Source organism: Macaca nemestrina, chromosome 12 (assembly GCF_043159975.1).
Source record: "Macaca nemestrina isolate mMacNem1 chromosome 12, mMacNem.hap1, whole genome shotgun sequence".
Classification (NCBI taxonomy): Eukaryota; Metazoa; Chordata; class Mammalia; order Primates; family Cercopithecidae; genus Macaca; species Macaca nemestrina.
In genome coordinates, this window is record NC_092136.1 from 47,611,936 (window position 1) to 47,639,017 (window position 27,082).

Genomic DNA, 27,082 nt, shown 5'->3' on the forward strand with positions numbered 1-27,082 from the left:
CTCCGCAGCTTCCGGCACGGCCTTCGAGCGCGGGACGCGGCAAAGTCATGGATCGCAACCCCTCGCCGCCGCCTCCGGGTCGCGACCAGGAGGAGGAGGAGGTGGCCGGTGGAGACTGCATAGGGAGCACGGTTTACAGCAAACACTGGCTCTTCGGCGTCCTCAGCGGACTCATCCAGGTGTGGAAACTCGCGCCACGCGTGGGCTCTTCCCACATCCCCCAGGCACCCGGGCTCCGCCTCTGGCGGCTCCTCCTGCCCCGGGAGCCGCCATCTCCACAAAGACCCCTCCCCAGGCGTGCGCTGCGGGACCTCGCTTGTTGCGTTTCGCCGGCCGCTGCGGACCCCAGAAGTATCTGGGGCCCCTCGGGGTCTCTCGACACAAAGGGAAGTATAATGTTAGGGATGCTGGAATACTTGCGGTTCTATTGTAGTTTCGCAAGTTCTCCAAAATACACGATCGTGTAACTGCATTGCTCGGGTTTTGCTCCCCATCCCCACTGTCATTTCTGAAGCCCAGGTCCTTAGTTTATATATTTCATGGACTATAGTTGTAATATAATAAATGGTGATTTTAGGGTTATACAACTTTTATATAAAAAACGTGGCTTCTGACTAGGCGCGATGGGTCACGTCTGTAATCCCAACACTTTGGGAGGCCGAGGCGGAAGGATCGCTTGAGCCAGGAGTTCGAGACCAGCCTGGGCAACATAGAACTGGTTTCTACAAACTTAAAAAAAGCCGGTCGTGATGGTGCACACCTGTAGTCCCAGCTACTCAGGAGGCTGAGGCTGGAGGATCGTTTGAGCCTGGAGTTGGGGGACAGAGGGAGACCCTGTCTCAAAAAAACAAAAAACACAGCTTCATTACCCACTAGCTGCAGGTCACCTAACGGCTCAGAACCTCTATTTCTCTCTTAATTTCTATAAAATGGGATTATAATATTTATATTATTATATATAGGGTCATTGTGTAGTTTAAGTGAGATTATAATGGCCATAGAGTGCTTAGCATGGTGTTTGACTTATAGGAGGCTGTCAGTAAATGTGGGTTTTCTTCTCCCCATGTTTCCCTCATTGGTTCCTCTGCTTCTCTTCTCTATCCTCTCCAGTTAATTTTCTACACAGCTGCCAGAATAATCTTTAAAGACAGCGCTATTCATGACACTGCTTAGTTCCCTTTGCATAGGAGAAAAATGCATATTTCTTGAAGCTTGGGATCCAGGGCTGTTTATACGTTTTCCAGCCTCATCTTCTCGTGATACACTATGTTCCATCAACAGCGAACTGTTCACCATCCCCAAACATGCCAGGCCCTCTCTCAACTCTGAACTCTTGTACTTTCCTCTGAATACTCACTTCTCTCCTTCTTCACATGACAAACTACTATTCTTCCTTTAAAATTTAGCTTAAATATCAACACCTAAGAGAAAGTTCCCCATCTTCTCCCAGGAATAGGTCATTGGTCCATCATTTTTGCTACCACAACTTTTTGTCCACAATTCATTTGAATCACTTTGCCTTTTTTTTTTTTCTTTTTTTTTTTTTTGAGACGGAGTCTCGCTCTGTCTCCCAGGCTGGAGTGCAGTGGCCGGATCTCAGCTCACTGCAAGCTCCGCCTCCCGGGTTCACGCCATTCTCCTGCCTCAGCCTCCCCAGTAGCTGGGACTACAGGCACCCGCCACCTCGCCTGGCTAGTTTTTTGTATTTTTTTTTAGTAGAGACGAGGTTTCACCGTGTTAGCCAGGATGGTCTCGATTTCCTGACCTCGTGATCTGCCCGTCTTGGCCTCCCAAAGTGCTGGGATTACAGGCTTGAGCCACCACACCCTGCCCACTTTGCCTTTTCTAATATGACTATCCCTTTACATGTCTTTCCCCACTAGATCCTAAAAGTTAAAAAAAAAAAAAATCTCAAAAGTAAGGGATTATATCTAACTCGTCTTTGTATATCTACCCCAGTGCCTAGCAACAGTATTTACTTTGTGAATGTTGAAAGAATAGATCTACCCAAGGCACTAAGTTTTTAAAAGAAGATTTTTGCAAGAGAAGATACTTTGCTGGTAGCTTCTTTGTGTCTTCTAAACAATTATGGGTTATTATTAAAGTAAGTCCTCACTTAATATCAGTAGGTTCTTGGAAATTGTGACTTGAAGCAAAATTACTGATAATGAAACCAATTTTACATAGCTAATTGATATAAACAAGAGTTAAGTTCCTGTGGCATATTTCTGGACAGAAGAACATCACCAAACTTCTAAATGAGGACCCAAAACACGTCTAGTATTAAATATTGAAATAAATGTGAGCTATAAATACATTTAAGAAAGGTTAATAAAAACAAGAACTATTTACCTAATTTTGGTGAGTTAGTGAGTGATGGTGGTTGTAGTGATTATCACTACAACTTTTATTCTTTGATTATGTTAAATCAAGGAATAAATGTTTACAAAGCAAAAATGACCACCTCTTACTACCGTACAGTCCAAAAACAAAAAAATAAGGCAGGCTTACTGAGCACATTCCTACCACATAATTATTGTCGTACATCTCCATGATTATTGTCTTCTTTACAGATTTTTGTTTTATAATCATTTGTATTCATCCATTTCCCAACCCAATTGCTCTGGTTCAGAGTTGAGGGTGGCTGGAGCCTAAACCAGCAGCTCAAGGTGCAAGGCAGAAACCAGCCCTGGACAGGATGCCATCCCATCACAGGTACACACACACCCACACTCACTCAGATCGGGACCATTTAGACACACCAGTTATGCTAATGTGCAAATTTGGGGGATGTGGGAGGAAACTGAAGTATCTGGAACAGACTCATGCACACATGGGAAGAACATGCAAACTCCACACAGACGGTGGCCCTGGCCAGGAATCAAATATTTTTTTTCTCATCAACGTTACAAGGAAATGTTATTCGATCACCTGCTGTATTTGGGTGCCTGGTTAGTATTGTAGACAACTTTTATTCATGTTTTCTTTCTTTGTGTTTCTGAAGATTGTTAGCCCTGAAAACACCAAATCTAACTCAGATGATGAGGAGCAGCAGACGGAGCTTGATGAAGAAATGGAGAATGAAATTTGCAGAGTATGGGATATGTCAATGGATGAGGTATGAGGCTGGAAACAAAACTCTGAAAAGACTGTTGGGTGAGGAGATGGTGGATGGATGTTTTAAAAATGGTTCAGTCCTTCACTCTGGGGAAAGGCTTTATCTCCTGTCTGTAATCACACTCATATATGATACAGGGAATGAGATCCTATGAGCTATAGTGCTAAACTTCTGTCTTTGAGGCTGGAGGATCTGAGCTCTCAATAGATTCGGACTAAATACATAGCTCTTATGAATGTATTCCTACACACATGGAGGCCAGGAAAGTTCTGATACTTACCTACCTAAAGAAAACTCTGGCCATATATTTGAGAGCAGGTTAGGAGTTAGAAGACCACTAATATACCATGATAGTATTAGAAGGAAAGGACAATAAATAATATGTCTATAGCTGCAATATTAATCATTGTTTTAATATCTGTATTTTATTCTATAGCTCAAAAGCATTTTCATGTATAGTATTCTATTTGATCTTCACAATAACCCTGTGATGTAGGTAGTACTCTTATTTTACAGTTAAGAAAATAGAGGCCAAAAGAGATTAAATGGCCTATGTGATCTCTCTTGTTTTATTGCCTGGACTTTTGCGGTAGCTTCCTGATTAAAATCCTTGTTTTAGTCTCTTTCACCTCCCTTCTGTCCTCTACATTGCCACCCCTGTTACCTTTTTTCCCAGAAATACGGACTTAATTGTACTCATTTTCTTAAAAATTGTCAATGGCTATTCATTGTTTCAGTCATTTTATTTAAAACTTTATTGAGGTATAATTAACACAAAAACTGCCTATTGTTTTGAAGTATCATTGACACTAATAATTTTTTTTTTTGGAGGTGGAGTCTCTATCACCCAGGCGGGAGTGCAGTGGTGCGATCTCAGCTCACTGCAACCTCCGCCTCCAGGGCTCAAGTGATTCTCCTGCCATGGCCTCCGGAGTAGCTGGGAGTACAGGCGTGCACCAATCCCGGTGAATTTTTGTATTTTTGGTAGAGACAGGGTTTCACCCTGTTGGCAAGGCTAGTCTCGAACTGCTGACCTCAAATGATCCACCCGCCTTGGCCTCCCAAAGTGCTGGGATTATAGGTGTGCGTCACCACACCCAGCCAATAAACTTTGACAATGTGTATGCAGATGAAACTGTCACTGTAATCGGGATAGAGAGCATATCCATCACCCCTAAAAGTTTCTTTATGGTCCTTGGTCCTCTCTTCCTCTTGCCTCTCCCTTCCTCCATCCTCTCCAGGCAACCGCTGATCTGCCTTTTGTCACTACAGATTAGTGTGTATTCTAGAGTTTTATATAAATGTGCTCATATTCTTTTTTTGGTCTGGCTCTTTTATGCGGCGTAATTTTGAGAATCATCCATGTTGTGTATATCAATGGCTTATTTTTTTTTATTGCTGAATCGTGTTCCATTGTATGTATATACCACAATTTATTTTTTACCTGTTGATGAATGTTGGAGTTGTTTAAGGTTTATTACAGATAAAGCTGTTGTGAACTTTTGTATACAAGTGTGTATGGACATATACTTTTCTTTTCCTTGGATGAATACCTAGAGTGGTGTATTAGTCCATTCTCACGCTGCTATAGGGAAATACCTGAGATTGGGTAATTTATAAAGGAAAGAGGTTTAATTGACTCTCAGTTCAGCATGGCTGGGGAGGCCTCAGGAAACTTACAATCATGGCAGAAGGGGAAGGGGAAGCAGGCACCTTCTTCACATGGTGGCAGGAAGGAGAAGTGTGAGCAGGGGAAATGCCAGATGCTTATAAAACTATCAGATCTCATGAGACTCACTTATTATCATGAGAACAGCATGGGGGAAACCGCCCCCATGATTCACTTACCTCCACCTAGTCTTGCCCTTGATACATGCGGACAATGGGGATTGCAAATCAAGGTGAGATTTAGCAGGGAACACAGAGCCAAACCATATCAAGTGGCCTGACTGGATCATATGGTAAGTGTATGCTTAACTTTTTAAGAAACTTTCAAATTGTTTTCCTAAACAGTTTTTACCGTTTTACATAACCACAAGCAGTGTGTGAGACATAATTCCAGGTCCAGCTTCTCCTCATCCTCATCAACACTTAGTATGGTCAGTCTTCTTAATTTTAGCCATGCTAATAAGTGTGTAGTGATAGCTCATTGTGATTGTAATTTGGACTTCCTTAATTCCTAATGAGGAGTATCTTTTCATGTGTTTATTTGTACTCCGTGTATCTTTTTTGGTGACGTACCTGTTTGAATCTTCTGCCTGTTTTTTAATTATGTTGTTTTCTTACATTTTCTTCTAAAAGTTTTATAATTTTAGGTTTTACATAGAAGTCTGTGATCCATTTTGAGTTGATTTTTGTATAGTGCATAGTGCAAGGATGGGTTGAAGTTTATTTTTTTTGCCTATGGATATTCAATTGTTCTAGTTCATTTGTTGAAAAGATGATCCTTGCTCCACTAATTGCTTTTGCATCTTTGTCAAAAATCTGTTGTCCACATACTTTATACTTTGAAATCTTTCTTTTTTTTTTTTTTTTTGAGACGGAGTCTGGCTCTGTCACCCAGGCTGGAGTGCAGTGGCGCGATCTCGGCTCACTGCAAGCTCCGCCTCCCGGGTTCACGCCATTCTCCTGCCTCAGCCTCCCGAGTAGCTGGGACTACAGGCGCCCGCCACCTCGCCCGGCTAGTTTTTTGTATTTTTTTAGTAGAGACGGGGTTTCACCGTGTTAGCCAGGATGGTCTCGATCTCCTGACCTCGTGATCTGCCCGTCTCGGCCTCCCAAAGTGCTGGGATTACAGGCTTGAGCCACCGCGCCCGGCCTGAAATCTTTCTTTTTAAAGATAGACATCTAGCACTGTAAAATTTTCCCTAAATATTATTCTTTACCAGTATTCCACAAATTCTGATATGCTGTGTTTACAATTTTTTTTGAGACAGAGTCGTGCTGTGTACTTTTTGTAGAGATGGGGTTTTGCCATGTTGGCCAGGCTGGTCTTGAACTCCTGGCCTCAAGTGATCTGCCTGCCCCGGCCTCCCAAAGTACTGGGATTACAGGCATGAGCCACCATGCCCACAGAAGTTCAGAATACTTTCTAATATTCTTTACTTGTTCTTTGGTTCATACATAAGATTCAAATATTTGGGAATGTTTCAGTTATCTTTCTGTTGCTATGGTCGTTGAACACTGAATCCTTTTAAATGTGTTGAGACTTGTTTTATAGCCCAGAATATGGTCTGTCCTTACCAATCTATCTTTGTCTTTACTTTGTCTTTACTATCACTTAAAAGACATGTTCACTTAAAAGACATGTTCACTTAGAAAGCATGTGTGTTCTGCTGTTGCTGGGTCGAGTATCTTATTACCAATGTCAGATCAGGTTGGTTGAGAGTATTGTTCAGATCTACTTTTCTACAATTATTGATAAATTATGGTTACATTTTTTAAAAAAGAAATAAAACCTGTGTTTTAAATGAACTCTTAGGGTGAAAATCTCAGTTTTAAAATTGAGAAAACAGTGCTGCTGTTTGAAGGAGGTTATTGGTGCGGGGCGAAGTCATGTTCTTTGACCTCCTTTTGCTCCCTTACAAGAGGTGCCCTTGAGGCACCACTCAGAACTAAGCTCTCCACTGACCGTTGAAGTCCCTGGTGCAAAGTCTCGTGAGTTTATATCTCAGCCTTGTCTCTTATTGCTCTGTAACCACGAATTCAGTGTGTGAGGACCAGAGACCTCCAGATAGATACTTCCTGCACTTTCACTTGTCCATGGGTACTATTCATGCCTCTCTGTTTAGAATGGCTTCTAGCTGGCAAAATCCATCTCACTGTTTATGGCCCAGCTTCAGTGTCACCTCTTCTGTGATGCACCCCAGACACTCCAGTCAGAATTAACCTCTCTTATTTCAGTGTTCCCATAGAATTGCTTCACTCTTTTACATGTGTCCTCTGATGGATTTAAATTCTTTCTCATCAAAGCACAATGTCACCCCTTCTGAAATACCTTCTTCAATGTCATGTCTAAAGTAGCCCCCTTTATCTGGGTTTCTAGCACATACCATCTTATTTTCTTTGTAGCATTTAGAAATTGTGTAGTTCAATTATTTATATATTTATTGTTTGTTCATTTCTTTAGAAAGAAAATTCCTTGGGACTGAGTCCTTATTTAGCTTGTTCACCGATGTGTTCCCAGAACCTAAAACAGTGCCTATTAGGTTTTTCAGAAAATATCTGGGGAGTAGTGAATGAATAGATGAATACCTGAGAGGTAGCATGTTGTGGTGGTTAAGAACATAGTCTCGCCGGGCGCAGTGGCTCAAGCCTGTAATCCCAGCACTTTGGGAGGCCGAGACAGGCGGATGACGAGGTCAGGAGATAGAGACCATCCTGGCTAACCCGGTGAAACCCCTTCTCTACTAAAAACACAAAAAACTAGCCGGGCGAGGTGGCGGGCGCCTGTAGTCCCAGCTACTGGGGAGGCTGAGGCAGGAGAATGGCGTAAACCCGAGAGGCGGAGCTTGCAGTGAGCTACGATCCGGCCACTGCACTCCAGCCTGGGTGAAAAGCGAGACTCCATCTCAAAAACAAAACAAAACAAAACAAAAAAAAAAAAACATAGTCTCGCTGGGTACTTGCCTATATTCCCAGTTATTTGGAAGGCTGAGGCAGGAGGATCACTTGAGCCCAGTAGTTGGAGGCTGCAGTGAGTTATGATAATGCCTGTGAATCTGTGAATAGCCACTGCTGCAGTATGGACAGGAAAGCAAGACCCCCATCTCTTTTAAAAAGCAAGACCATAGGCTCAAGTCAGACTCATGTGGGTTCAAATCCTAGCTTTGCTCTACTGAGACTGTATAATCTTGGGCAGGTTGCTGAACTTTTTAAACTTCAGTTTGCTTATGAGTGTAATGGGACTAATAATGTTAACTAGTTGATAGAGTTGTTTTGAGAATTAAATGAGATAGCATGCAAGCCACTTCACTGTGCCTGGCATTTAATACTTTTTCAATGAAGTTAATTTTATTACTGTTGGTATTGATATTGTTAGGCCACCCTTGTGCTACTCCAGGAATTACCATTAAATTTAAAAATTTCTGCCTGTGACAAAGAATTGCCCACAGGACAGACAGCTTGATCACTTACAGTGAAGAGAATCTGCTGTTAGGACTTTCAGTTTAGAGTGTATCTTTGAAAATATCATTTTCTCTGGCCATGGTCTTTTAGTAAGTAGAGTGTGTCTCTCCCAGTCAATTGTCTGGCAGGTTACTGGTTTCAGTTGCTGTGGAGAACAATTGCCTCTCTCTTTGAGGTGTTCCAGGGCCCTTTAATGCATGCAGCTTATATTTTAAGTTAAAGCTTCTCAAATATACACCTCAAATTTAGTGAAAATCTGAAGCAATAGACAGCCAGAAACTTAATTTTATTTATATATTTTACATTGCAGATCCCCAAACAAACTGACTTAGCTTTTATGTCTTACATTCCTAGGTGAGATTTGGCCCATTTGGGGCCACATGTCCACTCACATGTCACCTGTATGTTATACCCCTTTAGGCACTGTGGCAGACTCTCTAGGAAGAAGTTATGAGGCTACCACAGTTACATTGTCATCAGAATTTTTGTTCTGTTGATGATTTTGAAAACACAAGTTCTGGTTTTGGACAGGACCCTATAGCAGTTCTTGACTTCTTTCCCCTACTGTGTTTTAAGCTCTTGGAGGACAAGAAGGAATTTTGTTTTTGTTTGTGACAAAGTCTCACTCTGTTGCACAGGCTGGAGTGCAATGGCGATATCTCAGCTTACTGCAACCTGTGCCTCACGGGTTCAAGCAATCCTTCCACCTCAGCCTCCTGAGTAGCTGGGACTACAGATGGTATACCACCATGCCCCCCTAATTTTTGTATTTTCTGTAGAGATGGTGTTTCACTATGTTTGCTTAGGCTGGTCTCGAACTCCTGGGCTCAAGTGATCTGCCTGCCCTGGCCTCCCAAAGTATTAGGATTACAGGCATGAGCCACCTCTCCCAGCCAAGTTTTACTCTTTTATTCTCACTGTGTTGCCCAGGCTGGAGTACAGTGGCAAAGTCATGGCTCACTGCAACCTCGACCCCCCCAGGCTCAAGTGATCCTCCCACCTCAGCCTCCCAAGTAGCTGGGACTGCAGGCATGTGCCACCACACCTGGCTAATTTTTGTATTTTTGTGGATATGGGTTTTCACCATGTTTGCCCAAGCTGGTCTCAAACTCCTGGGCTCAAGTGATCCACCAACCTCAGCTTTCTAACCAGCCTCCCAAAGTGTTAGGATTACAGGTGTGAGCCACTGTGCCCAGCGTGTTGCTTTTTTCCCTTTTCCCCCACTTCTAGCTTAATACTTGATAGGTAATCACCAAATGTGTTTGAATGTGTTTAATGAGAATTCCTAGTGGGCAGAAACATTTTTAAGGTAAATAGATTCGGGGCAGAAAAGAGTGGGATAATCCTCCGGAGTATTGTAGGTAGTTTAGATTTGTTTACAAAATTGTTCCATTGTCTGGGACCAGTTATCATAAAGACTCTCTAGTATCACTTTTGTCTGTTGACACAGTTCCTAAGCCTGTTTTTTTTTTTTTTCCTTGTGTCTAAAATTCTAATTTTATTTTATTTTTTAATGTTTTTTGGAGACAGAGTCTTGCTCTGTCGCCCAGGCTGGAGTGCAGTGGTGCAATCTCACCTCACTGCAACCTCCACCTCCCGGGTTCAAGCGATTCACCTGCCTCAGCCTCCTGAGTAGCTGGGACTACAGGTGCTCGCTGCCACACCCAGCTAGTTTTTTTGTATTTTTAGTAGAGACGGAGTTTCACCGTGTTGCCCAGGCTGGTCGTGAACTCCTGAGCTCAGGCACTCTGCCAGCCTTGGCCTCCCAAAGTGCTAGGATTGCAGGTGTGAGCCACCGCGCCTGGCCTAAAATTCTCATTTTAATATAGAATTTTATGGTTGCCTAAGCTTTGGGGTTTAGGGGAAGAATATTCAGTATCCACGCCAATAATCATTTTTCTTTTCAGGATGTGGCTTTATTTCTCCAAGAATTTAATGCTCCTGATATATTCATGGGAGTACTGGCCAAGTCCAAGTGTCCTCGATTAAGAGTAAGTATGTGCATTTCTAAAGCCTTCTTCTTTGAAGCAATAAGAACAGATAGTGCTGGATGGTCATTTATTTTTCTCACTTTGATTTTCTTACTGACTGTAAATCAACAAATCAGCCTGTAGATGTTAATTGAACATTGCCAGGTCCTAGGTAATTTGCTATTTAAATTTTTTTTATTTTATTTTTGAGACAGGGTCTCACTATGTCTCCAAGGCTTAGAGTACAGTGGCATGAGCACAGCTCACTGCAGTCTTGACTTCCTGGGCTCAAGGGACCCTCCCACCTCAGCCTCCCAAGTAACTGGGACTACAGGTGTAAGCCACCACACCCAGCTAATTTTCATTTTTATTTTGTGAAGACAGGGGTCTCCTTATGTTGCTCAGGGTGGTCTTGAACTCCTGGTCTCAAGTGATCCTCCCACCTTGGCCTCCCAAAGTGCTGGGATTATAAGCATGAGCTACATGCCTGTAATAATTTAAAATATTAAATTATTAATAATTTAATAATTTAAAATTATTAGAATCATAGAATTATAGATTCAGGCTGGACCAGGGAAATTAGCACTTTCATTTAACAGCTGTGGAGACGAGTTAGGCATAACCACTGTTATGCTGCTAGTATGTATCAGAGCAAGGAGCAGAACCCGGGCCTCCCGTGTTTCAGTGGATTGCTCTTTTTTACTGACAAAATCCACCATTGTTTGAAAACTATTCTAAACTCAGCCTGCTGCTCAAGACTTCTACTCTCTGAACCTAACTCATCTTTCCAGCATAAAATCTGGATAACCAGGTAACCCTTCTGATTTAGCCAGGCCTTTCTACTCCCTGTCTCACGCTGTCTCCGTGCCTCCCTTTGGGTGCCTTCTGTCCCCTCTTAGTATTTGCATCTGTTATTCACAGTGGTACTTTTCCTTCCACACCTTCCCAAGTAAGTAAGTAAGCTTTCAGTGGTCATTGCTGTTAGTAAACTGCCAAGAACAATAGATAAAGACTAAAGGAGAGGACTTTATATACTGTACAGTGTACTGTGCTTTATTGCCAATTAAATTGCCATGTGCTGTGCATACACGGATTAGTAAATATCTGTTCAATAATTATAATTATGAAAAACTGCTGTTTACTGAATACCTGGTCTTACTACCAAGAGGTATACTTTTAAAGAACTAGATCTTGGGTGAAGATACGTGTTCAGGTCACACAACTAGGAAAGAATGGAGCTGAGATTTCAGCCTAGGCCTGACTCCAGTATAACCCCTGTACTGTATTTCCTCTCTTTCAGATTATAAAATGGAAAATTCCGTAGTGTGTTGTTACAAATTGAATGTTGAATTAACATTCTTATTTAAGTAGAATGTTCTGTCTGAATTAGGGCCTGATTAACCATTTTTTCCTTGGTTCCTTATATTAATGTAAGATTTGACGATTATGCTATTTTTGTACTGAGTTTTTCTGTCTTAAATATATTTACTCACTACTAGTGTATAAAGAATAAGCTTATGTCAGGAATGGCACCTTTTAGGATTTAGTCATATTGTTGTATATATCCGCTGGCCACTGTCTGCTGCCACAGTGATTCTCAGCCTTGGCTGCATGTTAGAATCACCTGGGACATGGGCTGTCAAACTTAAGCATGTCCCCGCATCACTAATCGCCAAGCCCCCCTCCAGAGTTTCTAGTCCAGTAGGTCCAGGATTCCTAATATGTTCCCAGGTGACGCTGGTGCTCTGGAGCATTGCCAGACTCTGAGAAGCTTTGCCCTGGGGAACTTTTGAAAATCTTGAGTCAGGCCATACCCTAGATGAGTTAAAGCAGAATCTCCAAGTGTGAGACTTTGGCCAGCTTTTAAAGTTCCCCAGGTGATTCCAGTGAGCAGCCAAGACAGAAAAACTTGATCTTTGATTGGAAGTTCAGTTATTCCCTCTTTAGTTTATAAGGGAAATGTATGTGGTTTTTTCCTGCCCCTACTCACTCTTAATCTTTTCCCAACATTTGACCACCCACATTTTTTTGAAACTCCATTTCTGTAGCTCCTGTGTCATCTCACTGTCGTCTCTGACCTCTTGAGTCACTCCTCTCTCACCTTTCATTGGCTTTTTTCTTTCTTCCTTTTTTATACTGTCCCGAATATGGACTTTTTGTAAGGTGTAGGCCTGATCCTTTGCTCTCATTATATTCATTTTCCTAGTGAACTTATGTGTTTTCTTTACACCTTTAAGTTGCAACTCGCCTGTAGGAGCAAAGCCTTGACTTCCCTTCTGATAACTGATGTCACATCTCCAACTTTCTTCAGGCATTCTCTACTTGCATGCTGTACAGTTGTCCCTTGGTATACACGGGGGATGGTTGCAAGACATTCCCCTATACTGAAATCCGCACGTACTCAATTCTGCAGTCAGCTCTGTGGAACCTGTGTGTATGAAAAGTCAGCTCTGCATATTACGCAGGTTTTGCATCTTGAGGACACTGTATTTTCATTCCAAGTTTGGTTAGAAAAAATCCACCTCTAAGTGGACCCACACATTGAAACCTGTGTTGTTCAAGGGTCAGCTGTGCTCTCTAACCCTGAATTGTGTATGTCCTCAGTGATTTATGGTCACGCTTATCTGATCATAAAAGTCACCTGGTATATGCTGGGTAAACAATAGCTTTCCAGGCTGTACCCTGAAAATTATAATTCAGTAGATCTGAGATGAGATTTGGAAATCTGTATTTTTAACAAGCTCCCTGAGTGATTGTTACGTTCCAGCCAGCTTGGAAACACCGTACCATCTGAACTCATTGTAGCCTTTTATGCACTTTCTTTTTTAGTTTTCCTGTCAATGGGACCAATATCACTGACTGGGAAAATGAGGCAACTTGAAAGCTAGGAGTCAAGTTCAGCTGCTTTCTCCCTCATCCTCACATTGGATTATTTTGCTTTCACCTTGAGAGTCTTCCTCAGCTTCATCCTTTTCCATGCCTGAGGGCCCTCCTCCTCTTGCGTCTTGATAACTGAGGTGCAGTTTGGAATAGTGGTTAAATGCTCAAGCTCTGGAGCTCTGCCATGTTCTAGTTGGAGATCTCAAGATCTTAGGCAAGTAGCTTAACTTCTCTGTGCCTTAGTTTCCTCATCTGAAAAAATGGGGATACTATTAGTACCTTTCACCCAAGTTATTATATGAAATTATACACGGAAAATGCTTAGAGTAATGCCTGGCCATAATGAGTGGTAATAAATGTTATTACATATTAATTAACTATTACTGAGATAGATTCTTAAATTCTTTTCAACTTCTTTTCCCTATGCACTAGTCTCCCCTTATCCTTGGGAGATACATTTCAAGGCCCCTAGTGCCTAAAACCAAGGATAGAACTGAACCCTATTTATAATATGCACAGATTTCCTTTTCCTTCTTCACAATTTCATGGATAGATTTGTTCTTAGAGATCCTAAGCAACCTCAGCATACATTTTTGTATGTTTTTCTTATGAAGTCAAGAACTTTCACCTTTTCATGTAAAGAAAGCACTTAATGGTGGCTCCTTGACATATCCAAATGGCCAGCATCGCTACTCTTGTGCTTTGGGGCCATTATTAAGTAAAATAAGGGTGACATGAACACAAGCCCTGTGAGATACCATTATGGTCGATCTGATAGCCAAATGGCTACTAAGTAACTAATGGGCAGGCAGCGTATACAGTGTGGATATGTTGAACAAAAGAATGAGTTACATCCCAGGTGAGACGGTGCAAGATTTCATCATGCTACTCAGAAAGGCATGCAATTTAAAACATGAATTGTTGGCCGGGCGCGGTGGCTCAAGCCTGTAATCCCAGCACTTTGGGAGGCCGAGGCGGGCGGATCACAAGGTCAGGAGATCGAGACCACGGTGAAACCCCGTCTCTACTAAAAATACAAAAAATTAGCCGGGCACGGTTGTGGGCGCCTGTAGTCCCAGCTACTCGGGAGGCTGAGGCAGGAGAATGGCGTGAACCCGGGAGGCGGAGCTTGCAGTGAGCCGAGATCGCGCCACTGCACTCCAGCCTGGGCGACAGAGCGAGACTCCGTCTCAAAAAAAAAAAAAAAACATGAATTGTTTATTTCTGGACCTTCCCATTTAGTACTTTTATACCAAGGTTGACCATGGGTAACTGATACCGTGGATAAAGAGGGGCTACACTAATTCATTATGCATTTTGCCACCAGAATAATCTTTCTAAGATACTGTTTCAGTATGTTGTCTCCCCTCCTTGAGCATCTTCATGATTCCAAATAACTTCCCAGATTAAATCTAATTCTTCAGCATGGCATTCAGAGCCCTTAATCTCAGTCCTTTATACCTGCGGTATTTACCTCATGCTGTTCACCCACTTTGTGCCACAACCGGAGTACTTTATTGTCTACCGTCTTCGCCACGTACATGATTCCCTTCCTGCCTTTGCTGATACTGTCCCCTTATTTGAATGTCTGTCTTTTTGTTTGCGTATCTCAATACTATCGATCATTTAACACTCGTTTTATCGATAGGAGTTCTTCTTCCATAGCTCCTGCCTTTGCCCTTTCTTGTTCTTATGTCTTTCATCCCTTCTCAAATACTGTAAGCTTGTCAAAGTTAGGGTACAGGCAGTATATGTATTTCTTTATCCTGCCTCCCCTCTGCCTTACCCCAAAAGTTGGCTCAGTGAAAGTTTTTGTTCAAGTTGATATTTTTGTTTATGTCTTTCATCTCAGAGCCATTGTGACTTGTAAAATTTGATTTGGCAGGAAATCTGTGTGGGAATTTTAGGTAATATGGCCTGTTTCCAGGAGATATGTGTGTCCCTCAGCAGTGATAAAAATCTTGGGTAAGTCTTACTATATAATCATGTTTTTAAACATATTCTTTTATATCCTTAAGGAAATTCGTCTTAGGAAAAGTAGCAAATCTGAAAGACAGTCTTTTCTTTGTCTTGATGAATACTCTCTAGGAATTTCATTGTGTGTTGATGGTAGCTAGGGGCTTCTTCAGGAGGTACTGAAATAATTCAGGATTTAAACCTGTTTTCTTCAGTAGCAAAGGAACCTGAATTGTCAGCTGGTGGCAGTAAGCCAGATAGGGGAAGAACCAGCGGGACAAAACTTGGAGATGGGGCAGCCAACTGGAATCCAAAACATTTTAGGTGCAGGGAATCCAGTGACTCAGCTGGAGTCTGCAGAAACTAGATTTGTTGAATAATGTCATCCTGAGAGCTCTGACTTAGAGGATAAGACTTGCCAACAAACTAGAAGATAAAGAGTTGCCTCTGTGATGAAAAGATTCAGATTTCTGCTTCGAGGCTACTTCTCTTTTCCATGTGTAAAGTTCTGGGCAGAAGGTTTTTTAACGGAGGAAACCCAAGTTTGTTTACTGTGTTCTGAGAACACCCTGAAATTATATGCTAAATTTTGTGGGTGTATTAGTTTTCTAGGCAAAGGGTTCATGGCTGTTAATCAGAATCTCAAAAAAATTTGTACCCAAATAGGTTAAGAAAACTGTTCTAGGCAGTTTTTGTTAGAGCTGGGGCCGTGAGGGTTTTATCACAGGATTCAAGTACCTGGGTTTCTCAGAAAGAGATAACTCCTAGTTGTGGAGGGACTTTAAGATCCTAGTTCAGAGTATTTATTCCTCAGTAATTTACAGTCATCCATGGAGCAAATGACTTAGGATTATGTTTGGTCTCTATAATGTTCTCTATCAAAACTCCAGGAATGAGAAATGTTAACAAATGTTATAAATTCAAGTAAATGCTTATCTTAATATTAGTATGGTGCAAATTATTTTGCTGATGGGATATAAATTTGTTGAACCACTTTAGAATAGTTGGGCGTTATCTGGTCACGTTGGAACATATGCATGTGCTGTGACCAGCTCATAGTGGGCATATATGGTAAGAGAAACTGTGCACATGTGCATCAGGATAACTCTTACAAATATTATAGGAGGATTACTTGAAATAGCCCCAAATTGGAATCAACGCAAATGGCCATCAGCAGTAGTCTGGAAAAATAAATTGTGTTATTTTCACACAATGGAGTACTCTGCAACAATCTGTCAAAGAATAACAGCTAAAGAAACAACATGGGTGGATCTTACATGTATAGTTTCCAGCAAATAAATGAAGACTCAAAAGAATAAGTATAATATAATTTATTTCATATGTTGTCTCCCCTCCTTGACCATCTTCATGAATCCGAATAACCTCCCAGATTATGTCTATTTATTCAGCATGTCCTCTTAATCCTTTTACCTGCAGTATAAAGCAACACCAAAATATATAAAATAATAAAACTATAGAGCAAAGTAAAGAAATAATTGCTGGAAAAATCAGAATGGTCATCATTTCTAGGTGGGAAAGAGAATTGTGATTTGGAATGGACACATGGTGACTACTGAGATGCAGCTCTGTTCTGTTTCTTGGAAACACGAGTGTTTGCTTTATAATTATTTATTAACTATAGATTTGTATCTTTTGGGCTTTTCTGAATACATGCTGTATTTCACAATAAAGATGTTAAAAAACTTAAATGAAAACTCGGATATTTTAAATGCAAGAAGTGAGGCATATCGGTTAACTTCTTTGTTTTTGTAGGCAGGTATTATTGCACTGTTTGTATGATTCAGACCCACCTACTCTGCTGGAAACAAGCAGGTATGCTTTTCCTTTTATGAATTCTATAAGGTTACTCATAAGAGTAGCTAAGAAAAAAAGCTAATTTTTTATTTTCGAATTTCCTTTACTGTTTTATTTTTTTTTGAAAAGTAGAAATTCAACCCACGTTTACCATGTAGGTTGTTGCTTACTTGCCTTTCCCAGGCAGAAGTGGCCAGTGTTTGGGTTGAAAGGATCCGGGAACATTCAGCGATTTATGATAGCATTTGCTTCATTATGTCAAGTTCAACAAATGGTAAGTCATCATGTAGTCTAGAAAAAAAAAAGTTTTAAATTTTATTTAATTTTTAGGAAACCATGTAACTATTTCTAGAAGTCACCTTTTTGAAAAAAGCCTTGGGTGCAAGGTAATAAAGTTTGTTAGTTTGAGACAGAATCTTGCTCTGTCACCCAGGTTGGAGTGCAGTAGTGTGATCATAGCCCACTACAGCCTCAAACTCCTAGGCTCAAGGTATCCTTCTGTTAATCTCCCCAATAGCTGGGACTATCGTTGTGCACCGCCATGCTCAGCTCATTTTAAAATTTTTTGTAGAGATGGAGTCTCACTTTCTTGCCCAGGCTGGTTTCGAACTCATGTGTTCAAGCAGTCATCTAGCCTTGGCCTCCCAAAAGTGTTGGGATTACAGGTGTAAGCCACCATGCCCAGCTTTTTGTTTGTTTTTTGGAGAAAGTTTTTTGATTGAAGATATAAAATTTCTTAAATTCCTGGGACACTGATGAATTCCTCATTTAAAAATGAGGAAAAATACGCAAATTTAAACATGTGAGATAAGTAAATCACCCTTTAGAATAAGTACTGCTTTGGCAAGGTTTGGTTTTGTTAGAATAGCTGTAGGAATTTTGCTTAACCCTATTGCTTTTAGCAATTTGTTTTTATTTCAATATTTGTTTTATTCTCTGCAGTTGACTTGCTGGTGAAGGTGGGGGAGGTTGTAGACAAGCTCTTTGATTTGGATGAGAAACTAATGTTGGAATGGGTCAGAAATGGGGCTACTCAGCCTCTGGACCAACCCCAGGAAGAGTCTGAAGAGCAGCCAGTGTTTCGGCTCGTGCCCTGTATACTCGAAGCTGCCAAACAAGTACGGTAGGTGAGCTCTTTCGTGCAAAGTGCTCTGGGAAAATGCAATTGATAGAAGTATTCTCAGATATAAAAGTCTTCTTAGATTCCTTACAACAGAATAAAGTACACAGTCACTCCTTGTTACGTTAATTCACTACTAATATTTGTGATGCAACCTGTATGCTTTTTATAAGAATGATAGTGGTTACAAACTTCCTGTTACATTATCATTTAGCTATAGGCTGTTATTCAACATTAACTGTGGTTTCTGTCTTATCATATTTTATGTAATTTAAACCAAAGAGAAAACATTTTCTTGTGCTTTTACGTTGAACATTTAACAACTTCTTAATTAACGTTGCACATCTTTTTTTTTTTTGCTCCTTGTGTTTATATGCCAGTCTTCAATAAGTGACTGATTTTGGGACTCTGATGTCTTGTCAAGAGTGATTACTAAGCCTTATAGGTCATTAAAACTGTTTATTGCTAATCACTAGAAAATTAATTTTTAAATTGATCTGCTTATTGATTTGCTTAGTGCATTCTTAGTGCTGAGTAAGCCACATCAAAACCTATTAATTTTGTGTCCTTTATCCAAGTGAGGATTAAATTCATCATCTTTCCCTAAACCTGCTTCATCAGTATTCTCAATCTCAGTAAATGATGTAATCACTGTCCTGTTTGGATAATATAGAAGAAATGGAGAAGCCATTACAGAATCTTTCCTGCCCCAGTATTTTCCCATTGTAGTCAACTCCCAACCCTTATTCCTGACTTTTTCTGGGATTCCATCCATGCCAGTCAAGCCATTATTGTCTCTCATCTGGAGAACTGCCACATTCTTTTACTTGAATTCGCTGCCTCTATGCTTGCTTTTCCCAAGCCTAGACTTTAAAGCTGTTTTTGCAAAGTACGTACTCGTCTCACTCTCATGCTTCAGTCTTTTCAGTTACCTTCCTTAGGATAAGGTCCAGAAAAACACAAAAACAAACACAAACACAGCTTGGGTACTGTGTACATCACCGGGGTGATGGGACCATCCATATTCCCAAACCTCAGCACCATGCATGTAACAACCCCCAACATGTACCTTCTGAATCCAAAATATAAATAAATAAAATAGGGGAAAAAAGAATGAAATAAATGAAAAATTCTCAGAAAAATAAAGTGCAGCTTATAGGCCCAGTAGTACTATCCTTATTCCTTGTACTCTGCGTTTCAGTCATGTGAAGTTTGCTTCACTTCTTCAACTGAACCAGCTCTCTTGTCTCCAGGCCTTTGCACAGTATATTTCCTCCACCTCACATACTTCTTTGCCCCTTCATGTTTCTGTGTAAACATCATTTTTCTTAAGGTACCTTCCCTGACCCTGCAAACTGAGTCTCCTTGCTATATAGTGGCTCCTAGCCCTATAGTGTTACATTCATACCACGTTATTGTAATTACCCCGCTAGCAATCTTCTTTCCTTTTAAAGTATAAACTTTATGAAGGTAGGGATAACATCTTATACATCTGTTTTCTCAACTCCTAACATAGTGCCTGAAATTTAATTTGTAAGTACTTAAATAAACATTTGCCAAACCATTGTTTTAATTGTTCACTGTCTTTTCACTTGCTTGGTTGAAGAACTAAGATTTTGAGTTTCCAAACTATTTAGATTTTTGAGAATCCAAATGGTTGATCATAAGAATTAGACTTATATGCTTTTAGTATTCTCAGCTAGGGGGCTAGGATAATCCTGAGACGTTTTCAGAACATCATTTTTGTTGATGCATGGTGCAGTGGACCTTACGTTCATACTATAAAAATCGCAGTCATTTTTTTGTTCTGATTATTCAAGCAAACCAAAATGATAAAGTATCAACTAGCAGGTTTCTGCATTGTTGCTTTTATGAGATAGAGCCAAAAAGATTTTTTTACTTCTTGTCCTGTGTGTGTTGATTATTTTATACAATGTTTATTTTTTGCTGTTTCCCCTATTAGAATATAAAAGCTCTAACGAGCACAGAGCCTTCGTTCCTTTCCTTGTTTTATCCTCAGCACCTTGAACAGTGGCTGGCAGAGTAATAGATATTTATTGAATGGATGAATGATTGGAATCCCCTGGACAGTAACGTTGATTCAGTGCTTTTACTTTTCCTGTTTAGTTCTGAAAATCCAGAATGGCTTGATGTTTACATGCATATTTTACAACTGCTTACTACAGTGGATGATGGAATTCAAGCAATTGGTAAGATGGTTTATCGGAAGCACTACAGTTACTCATTTAATTGTTTGCTGATTTTAAAGTACTGCTTTATTTGTTGTCTTTATTAAGTACATTGTCCTGACACTGGAAAAGACATTTGGAATTTACTTTTTGACCTGGTCTGCCATGAATTCTGCCAGTCTGATGATCCACCCATCATTCTTCAAGAACAGAAAACAGTGCTAGCCTCTGTTTTTTCAGTGTTGTCTGCCATTTATGCCTCACAGACTGAGCAAGAGTATCTAAAGATAGAAAAAGGCAAGTACAATTTCCTAGGCTCATATTGTTTTTCATTTCATTGATTTCTCCCTTTTAAAAAACGCTTTCATTTCCCTAGTTATAAAAATATGCTAAACTTCAAAATTTATTTTATTATTGTATTTATTTACTTATTTTACTTTTTATTTATTTTTATTTTTTGGAAACAGAGTCTTGCTCTGCTGCCCAGGCTGGAGTGCGGTGGTACGATCTTGGCTCACTGAAACCTTTGCCTCCTGGATTCAAGTGATTCTCGTGCCTCAGCCTCCCAAGTAGCTGGGATTACAGCCACATACCACTGTGCCCAGCTAATTTTTGTATTGTTTCAGTAGAGACAGCGTTTCACCATGTTGGCCAGGCTGGGCTGGAACTCCTGAGCTCAGGTGATCCACCCGCCTCGGCCTCCCAGAGTGCTGGGATTACAGGTGTGAGCCACCCCGCCTGGCCTATTTACTTATTTTAAAGACAGAGTCTTATTTTGTCGCCCAGGCTATAGTGCCATGGCAGGATCATAGCTCACTGCAACCTTGAATTCCTGGGCTCAGGTGATTGTCTCACCTCAGCCTTCTGAGTAGCTGGTACTACAGCCACATGACACCACACCTGGCTAGTTTTTAAATTTTTTATAGAGACAGGGTCTCACAATCTTGCCCAGGCTTGTCACAAACTCCTGGGCTCAAATGACCCTCCTGCCTTGCCTTCCAGAGTGCTGGGATTACAGGCATGAGCCTCAGCACCCTGCCTAAAAATTGATAAAAAATATCAAGGAAACATGATGTCTGTAATCTTATCATCCAACACATGCACATATATTTAATTCTGCTTTTTAGCCGACATTTCATTTAGAAATATAAAATGAATATTTTCCTATGTAAACACATAGTCTTTCACAGAATGATTTTTATGACCACAATTAAATTCATGATTCATTTAGAATTTATTCTGGCGTCACATGTGAAGTGTGACTTTAATTCTTTTTTCCCCCTTTAATAACTTTGGTACTAGTGGTATCAATTTTTTTTCCAGAGGGCTACCCAGTTATCTCAACATCATTTAGTGAGTAATCCAGCTTACCCACACTGATTTGAAATTTCATCATTATTTTTTAAATTCCCCTATATATTCTATTCAGTTCCATTACTATGTTCATATATTAGTAGCCATAGTGTTTTTAAATATTAAGGTTTTATGTTTTAATACTTAATAAGGCGAATTCCTCTTCATTCTAAGTTTTCAGAATGTTTTTAACTATTCTTATCACTAACTTTAAGTTCCAAAAACAAAAACTTTCTGATATTTTTATTGACATCGTGTTAACTTTATAGAATATCTAAGAATATGTTATGCCCTTTCATTTGTTCAGGTCTTTTGTGTGTCCCTCAGTAATGGTTTCTTCATATAGATCTTGGATATTTCTTACTAGTTTCATTCCTAGATATTTTATCTTTTGGGTTTACTATTGTCTATGACATATTTTCTTCCACTGATTATTGTTGTTGGAATATATGAAGGCTATTCATTTCTGTATATTAACTTTGCATCCTGTAACCTTACCAGATTCTTACTATTTTTAGTAGTCATTCCAGTAATAATCTTTGGGCTTTATGTGATAGTGCTTTGGCTTAAATTAGATATATTTTATCACTTGTCTATCTCTGGTTTATTCTTATCTTTCTGGGTTGCCTAGAATCTCTGGTGTAAAATAATAGTGATGGTAGAAAACATCCTTACCTTCTTCCTGATTTTATTAGAAATAATCCTAGAGTTCCACTGTTAAGCATTATTGGGTATAAGATACATGTTTTACAACCAGGTGCGGTGTCTCACACCTATAATCCCAGCACTTTGGGTGGCTGAGGTGGGCAGATTACCTGAGGTCAGGAGTTCAAAGTCAGCCTCGCCAACATGGTGAAACCCTGTCTCTGCTAAAAATACAAAAATTAGCCAGGTTTGGTGGCATGCGCCTGTAATCTCAGCTACTCGGAAGGCTGAGGCAGGAGATTTGCTTGAACCTGGGAGGCGGAGGCTGCAGTGAGTCGAAATGACGCCTTTGCACTCCAGCCTGGGCAACAGGACAAGACTCTGCACCCCCTTGGCCCCCTAAAAATAAGATATATATCTTACCATTTAAGGAAATATTACTCTGTTTCTATTTTATTAAGACTTTTAATAAAAAAAGAATATTGAATATTTTAAAGATCTTCATTTATGAATATGTTACCTCATTGAGAAGGTGGCATTGAGTACAGTCCTTAGGGAGAGAATGGAGGAGTCATGTGCATACTTGGGAGAAGAACATTCCAGACAGAGGGAATAGAAAGTGTAAAAGCCCTCAACCAGAAGTATGCCTGGTATATTTGAGGGGGAACAGTGAGATCCCATGTGGCTGGGGTGGATTTAGCAAAGTAGCACATGGAGCCAAAGAGGTAGAGTATGGAGGGCCTAATTTTGCCTTTTCCTCTAAATGAGGTAGGGAATCATGGTGAGTTTTAAGCAGAAGTTGAATACACATGAGCTGACTTTAATAGGCTGCTGTTTTGATGAGAAATGTAGGAATCATTGGTACAAAAGGGAGATGAATTAGGAGGCTTTTAGAGATTCTTGATAATTAACTCATAGCAAGAAATGTTATAATTTGGACCAAGATGTTAACAGTGGTAGTGGTAGAAAACTCTCGTGAGCTAATTTTTGTATACTTTTTGTAAAGACACGGTTTCGCCATGTTGCTCAGGCTGGTCTCGAACTCCTGGGCTCAAGCTACCCGCCCATCTTGGCCTCTCAAAGTGCTGAGATTGCAAGCGTGAGCTACCACCCCTGGCCTCCTAGGCTCATTTGATTGCTGAGTCTTCATTGCTTTAGTTCTCAACTCAATGTCACCTTGTCAGAGAGCTTGCCCTACTAGACTGCTATATTCCTCTTTTATTTCCTTCATAGAACCTAACCAAAACCTAAAATAGTCTATTATATTTACTTATTTGAAAGTATAAAAATGTAAGCCTCTTACAGGCTGACATCTTGCTGATGTTACCACTGTATCTGTAGTACCCAAAATAATAATGTCTAGCACTAATTCAATACATATGAATGAAAAACCAAACTTAACTGGCCAATTCAATGTTTCTTGATTTGTTTATACAGTAGATCTTCCTCTAATTGACAGCCTCATTCGGGTCTTACAAAATATGGAACAGTGTCAGAAAAAACCAGAGAACTCGACAGAGTCTAACACAGGAGAAACTAAAAAGACTGATTTAACCCAAGATGATTTCCACTTGAAAATCTTAAAGGATATTTTATGTGAATTTCTTTCTAATATTTTTCAGGCATTAACAAAGGTAGGAAAGAAGTATTGATGATGTCATGAACAAAAGAAAGTGTGGGTTGCTTAACTCTCCAACTTTATTACTGTTTTTTTAATATGAAAGTAATATATATTTTGGGAAAATAAAGTAAAATCTTAATATCACCATGAGTTTATAATCTTAAAAACCGCTAGCTGATGTGGTTTGGTATATTTATGTATGACAAACATATGCATATGTTTGCATGCATGTATTTTTATAAATGAATTTTTCCTATACTTTAACCCAGCATATGCAATTTTTATAGACTACTGTTTTCCCTTAACACTATATTATAAGCATTTTTCTTGATTCTAGATGAAAGACTTTTTACTGAGAGCCAGTTTAAACCTAATTTACCAAATAATCAGTTTTCAAAATTTACTGCAAACTTCTCTTAAGGAATATTCTCCCTGAATATGTTCAGTGGTTATTAACATTCCTCCTTTGACCATATTTTTTTCTATCCATATATTTGGAAAGAAATATATTATGAATATGTTATGAATATGTTGTATCATGAATATAAAATGCTACAAATATAGCTGTGAAGAATATATTTATTCATACCCACTGAATTTTTTAAAGAGTATTCCTTAAGAAGTTTCTCTTGGCCAGGCGCCCATAATCCCAGCACTTGGGAGGCTGAGGCAGGTGGATCACTTGAGCCCAGGAGTTTGAGACCAGTTTGGGCAACATGGCAAAACCTCATCTCTACAAAAAATACAAAAATTAGCCGGGTATGGTGGCACATGCCTGTGATCCCAGCTACTTGGGAGGCAGGGATGGAAGGATTGCACTCCAACCTGAGTGACAAAGTGAGACCCTATCTCAAAAAACAAAATGAAACAAAAGGTTTCTCTTATTCTGGTGATTTTTTTTTTATTAGTTGTCTTGCTTCCCTTTTCCCTATTTGTATTTTCCAGATTTGGGGTTATTACCTCAGCAGGTTTTACAGAATTTAAATTACTGGATTCAACATTATAAATGTGAAGATGGCTAAGGCATAATGGCCATATTTTGTCAAAATACTATTTACATGTGAAATGTTGGTTTTTACTTGACCCTTATTATTGGGTATTATAATTTTTATGTCAAAGTTCAGGTAATAAATTATGTCTTATTTTGATTTGCATTTTTAAATTAATGAGATTGAAATATTTGGATGTCGTATATTTTGTTTCCTACTTTTTTATAATTTATCCATTTTGATTATAAATTTATCCATTTATAATTTATCCATTTGATTTAATTGGATAATTTTTAATTATTGGATAATTAAATAATTATTAATTGGATAATTAATTGGATAATAATTTTTAATTATCCAATTAAAAATTTATCCTTTTTTATAATTTATCCATTTGTATGAATTTCTTGGGTAATAATGCATCTTTTCCATATTTATCACATGTCTTTTTTCCCATTCTTTGCTGTTGCTTTTGTTTTTTGGAGCACCTACTTTTAAGTAGTAGGAACATCAAAGAAAGGTGAGCTGAGGATACACTAGGGCTATGTCATGCAAATTTTTATATGCCATGTTTAGGGGATTTGGACTTAATCTTGAAGAAACTGAGGAGCTACTAAAGATTTTTTTTCTTTTAAGCACCAAGTGATACGATCAGTTTAGAAAGATTACTCCAAAAGCAATAGAGAGGAAGGAGTAGAGAGAGTTGAGGCTGGAGGGCAGGAGATCAACTAACAGGCTCTTGCGGTTGGTAATCTTCAAGAATAATCTGAAAAAGGATGGCAGCCTAAACAATGGAAGTTTTAATGGAGAGGAGGGATGGGATAAGAGAGATTTGGTAGAATAGAATTGAGCACTTGCCGGGAGGGGTCAGCAGGAGAGGGGAGGGAAAAGTCTTCACTGTGTTCCAAGTTTGTAGTCTGTGTAGCAGGGTGGATGGTGGTGTCCTTCACTAAAATAAAGACGACAGTGGAGAACACGTTTGGGTTACATAAGCCTCCTTGATGTCGGTGGGTTCAGTTGGGACATTTGAAATGCCTATGAAGTCAGGAGGGAATTGAATATCCTAATTTGTTTTTATTCACTAGTTAAAGCTTGAAAAAATTTCCCTTTTTTGACATTAAATGTTGTTGTTTTAGGAGACGGTGGCTCAGGGAGTAAAGGAAGGCCAATTGAGCAAACAGAAGTGTTCCTCTGCATTTCAAAACCTTCTTCCTTTCTATAGCCCTGTGGTGAGTATGGGTAAATGTATAGGCGGCCAAGTTTTGTAGGATTACTAAATGTTTTCAAGTAAGCACTTGATTTCGAGGTCATTGTCAAAAATTATAGTGTATACAATTTATATGACTTAATGCCTTTGTCAGATAGATGACTGCTGGAAACAGAAAACCAAATACCATATGTTCTCACTTAGAAGTGGGAGCTAAAACCATTGGATACCATGGACATAAAAATGGGAAAAGTAGACACTGGGGACTACAGGAGGAGGGGGAAAAAGAGAGGGAGGGCAAGGGCTGAAAAACTACCTATTGGGTACTAAGCTCACTGCCTGGGTGACAGGTTCTTCTGTGCCTCAGACTTCAGCATCATGTGATATACCTTTGTACCAAACCTGCACATAGAAACATTTAGATCCCCCTGAGTCTACAATAAAGGTTGGGGGGAAAAAGGATGACTACTGGAAAATTTGTACTACTATTGGGAGTAACACTTCTAAGAGGAAAAATTCAGCTCTAAATCTATAGTACTCCTTTCTGTTATGAAGTAGGTAGCATCTATATTAAACCAAAATCAGATTCTTGGGAATAGGCAGTAGGTTTTTATGGTTATTCAAATGACATCACATTTCCTACCATTAGAATCAGATTTCACAATAAGAACTTTTTCGGGAAAATGAAGGACAGAATGTGGGAACAGACTGTAAAGAGGAGGCAGGGGGAGAAGTACTAGCTTAAGGGTAAAACGGAATGGGAAAGAATAGTCATTTCCTTGAGAATGATTTAGAAGACTGCTTAGGAAGTACTGTTACTGTCATCTGGAGATCTGCCAGCATTTCTTTTCCATTGGACCATTTAGAAACCACAGGTAGAGCAATCAGTACCTTAAACCACGTTTTTCTCTTCTGTGTTTGATTTTGTTTGTTTGACTCATAGGTGGAAGATTTTATTAAAATCCTACATGAAGTTGATAAGGCGCTTGCTGATGACTTGGAAAAAAGCTTCCCAAGTTTGAAGGTTCAGACTTAAAACCTGAATTGGAATTACTTCTGCATAAGAAATAAACTTTATTTTTCTCACTGACA

The 27,082-nt window shown here is 39.7% G+C and overlaps 1 protein-coding gene across 3 annotated transcripts; it reads left to right on the top strand.

The window, feature by feature from the left end:
* Window positions 1-27,082, top strand: LOC105486970 (serum amyloid A like 1). Of its 3 annotated transcripts, none has more exons than XM_011750182.3 (12): window positions 1-179; window positions 3,005-3,118; window positions 10,153-10,236; window positions 14,981-15,060; window positions 16,825-16,884; window positions 17,025-17,140; window positions 17,809-17,989; window positions 20,114-20,196; window positions 20,284-20,472; window positions 23,614-23,807; window positions 25,920-26,012; window positions 26,934-27,082. In XM_011750182.3, exons 1-12 carry the CDS (start codon window positions 48-50, stop codon window positions 27,024-27,026), a joined length of 1,419 nt encoding a protein of 472 aa, XP_011748484.2. In that variant the 5' UTR covers window positions 1-47; the 3' UTR covers window positions 27,027-27,082. The 3 variants fall into 3 exon arrangements, with proteins under 3 accessions (XP_011748484.2, XP_011748483.2, XP_011748485.2); XM_011750181.3 differs by having other exon boundaries at window positions 2-179; window positions 23,611-23,807; XM_011750183.3 differs by lacking the exon at window positions 1-179 and adding an exon at window positions 2,146-2,715 and having other exon boundaries at window positions 23,611-23,807.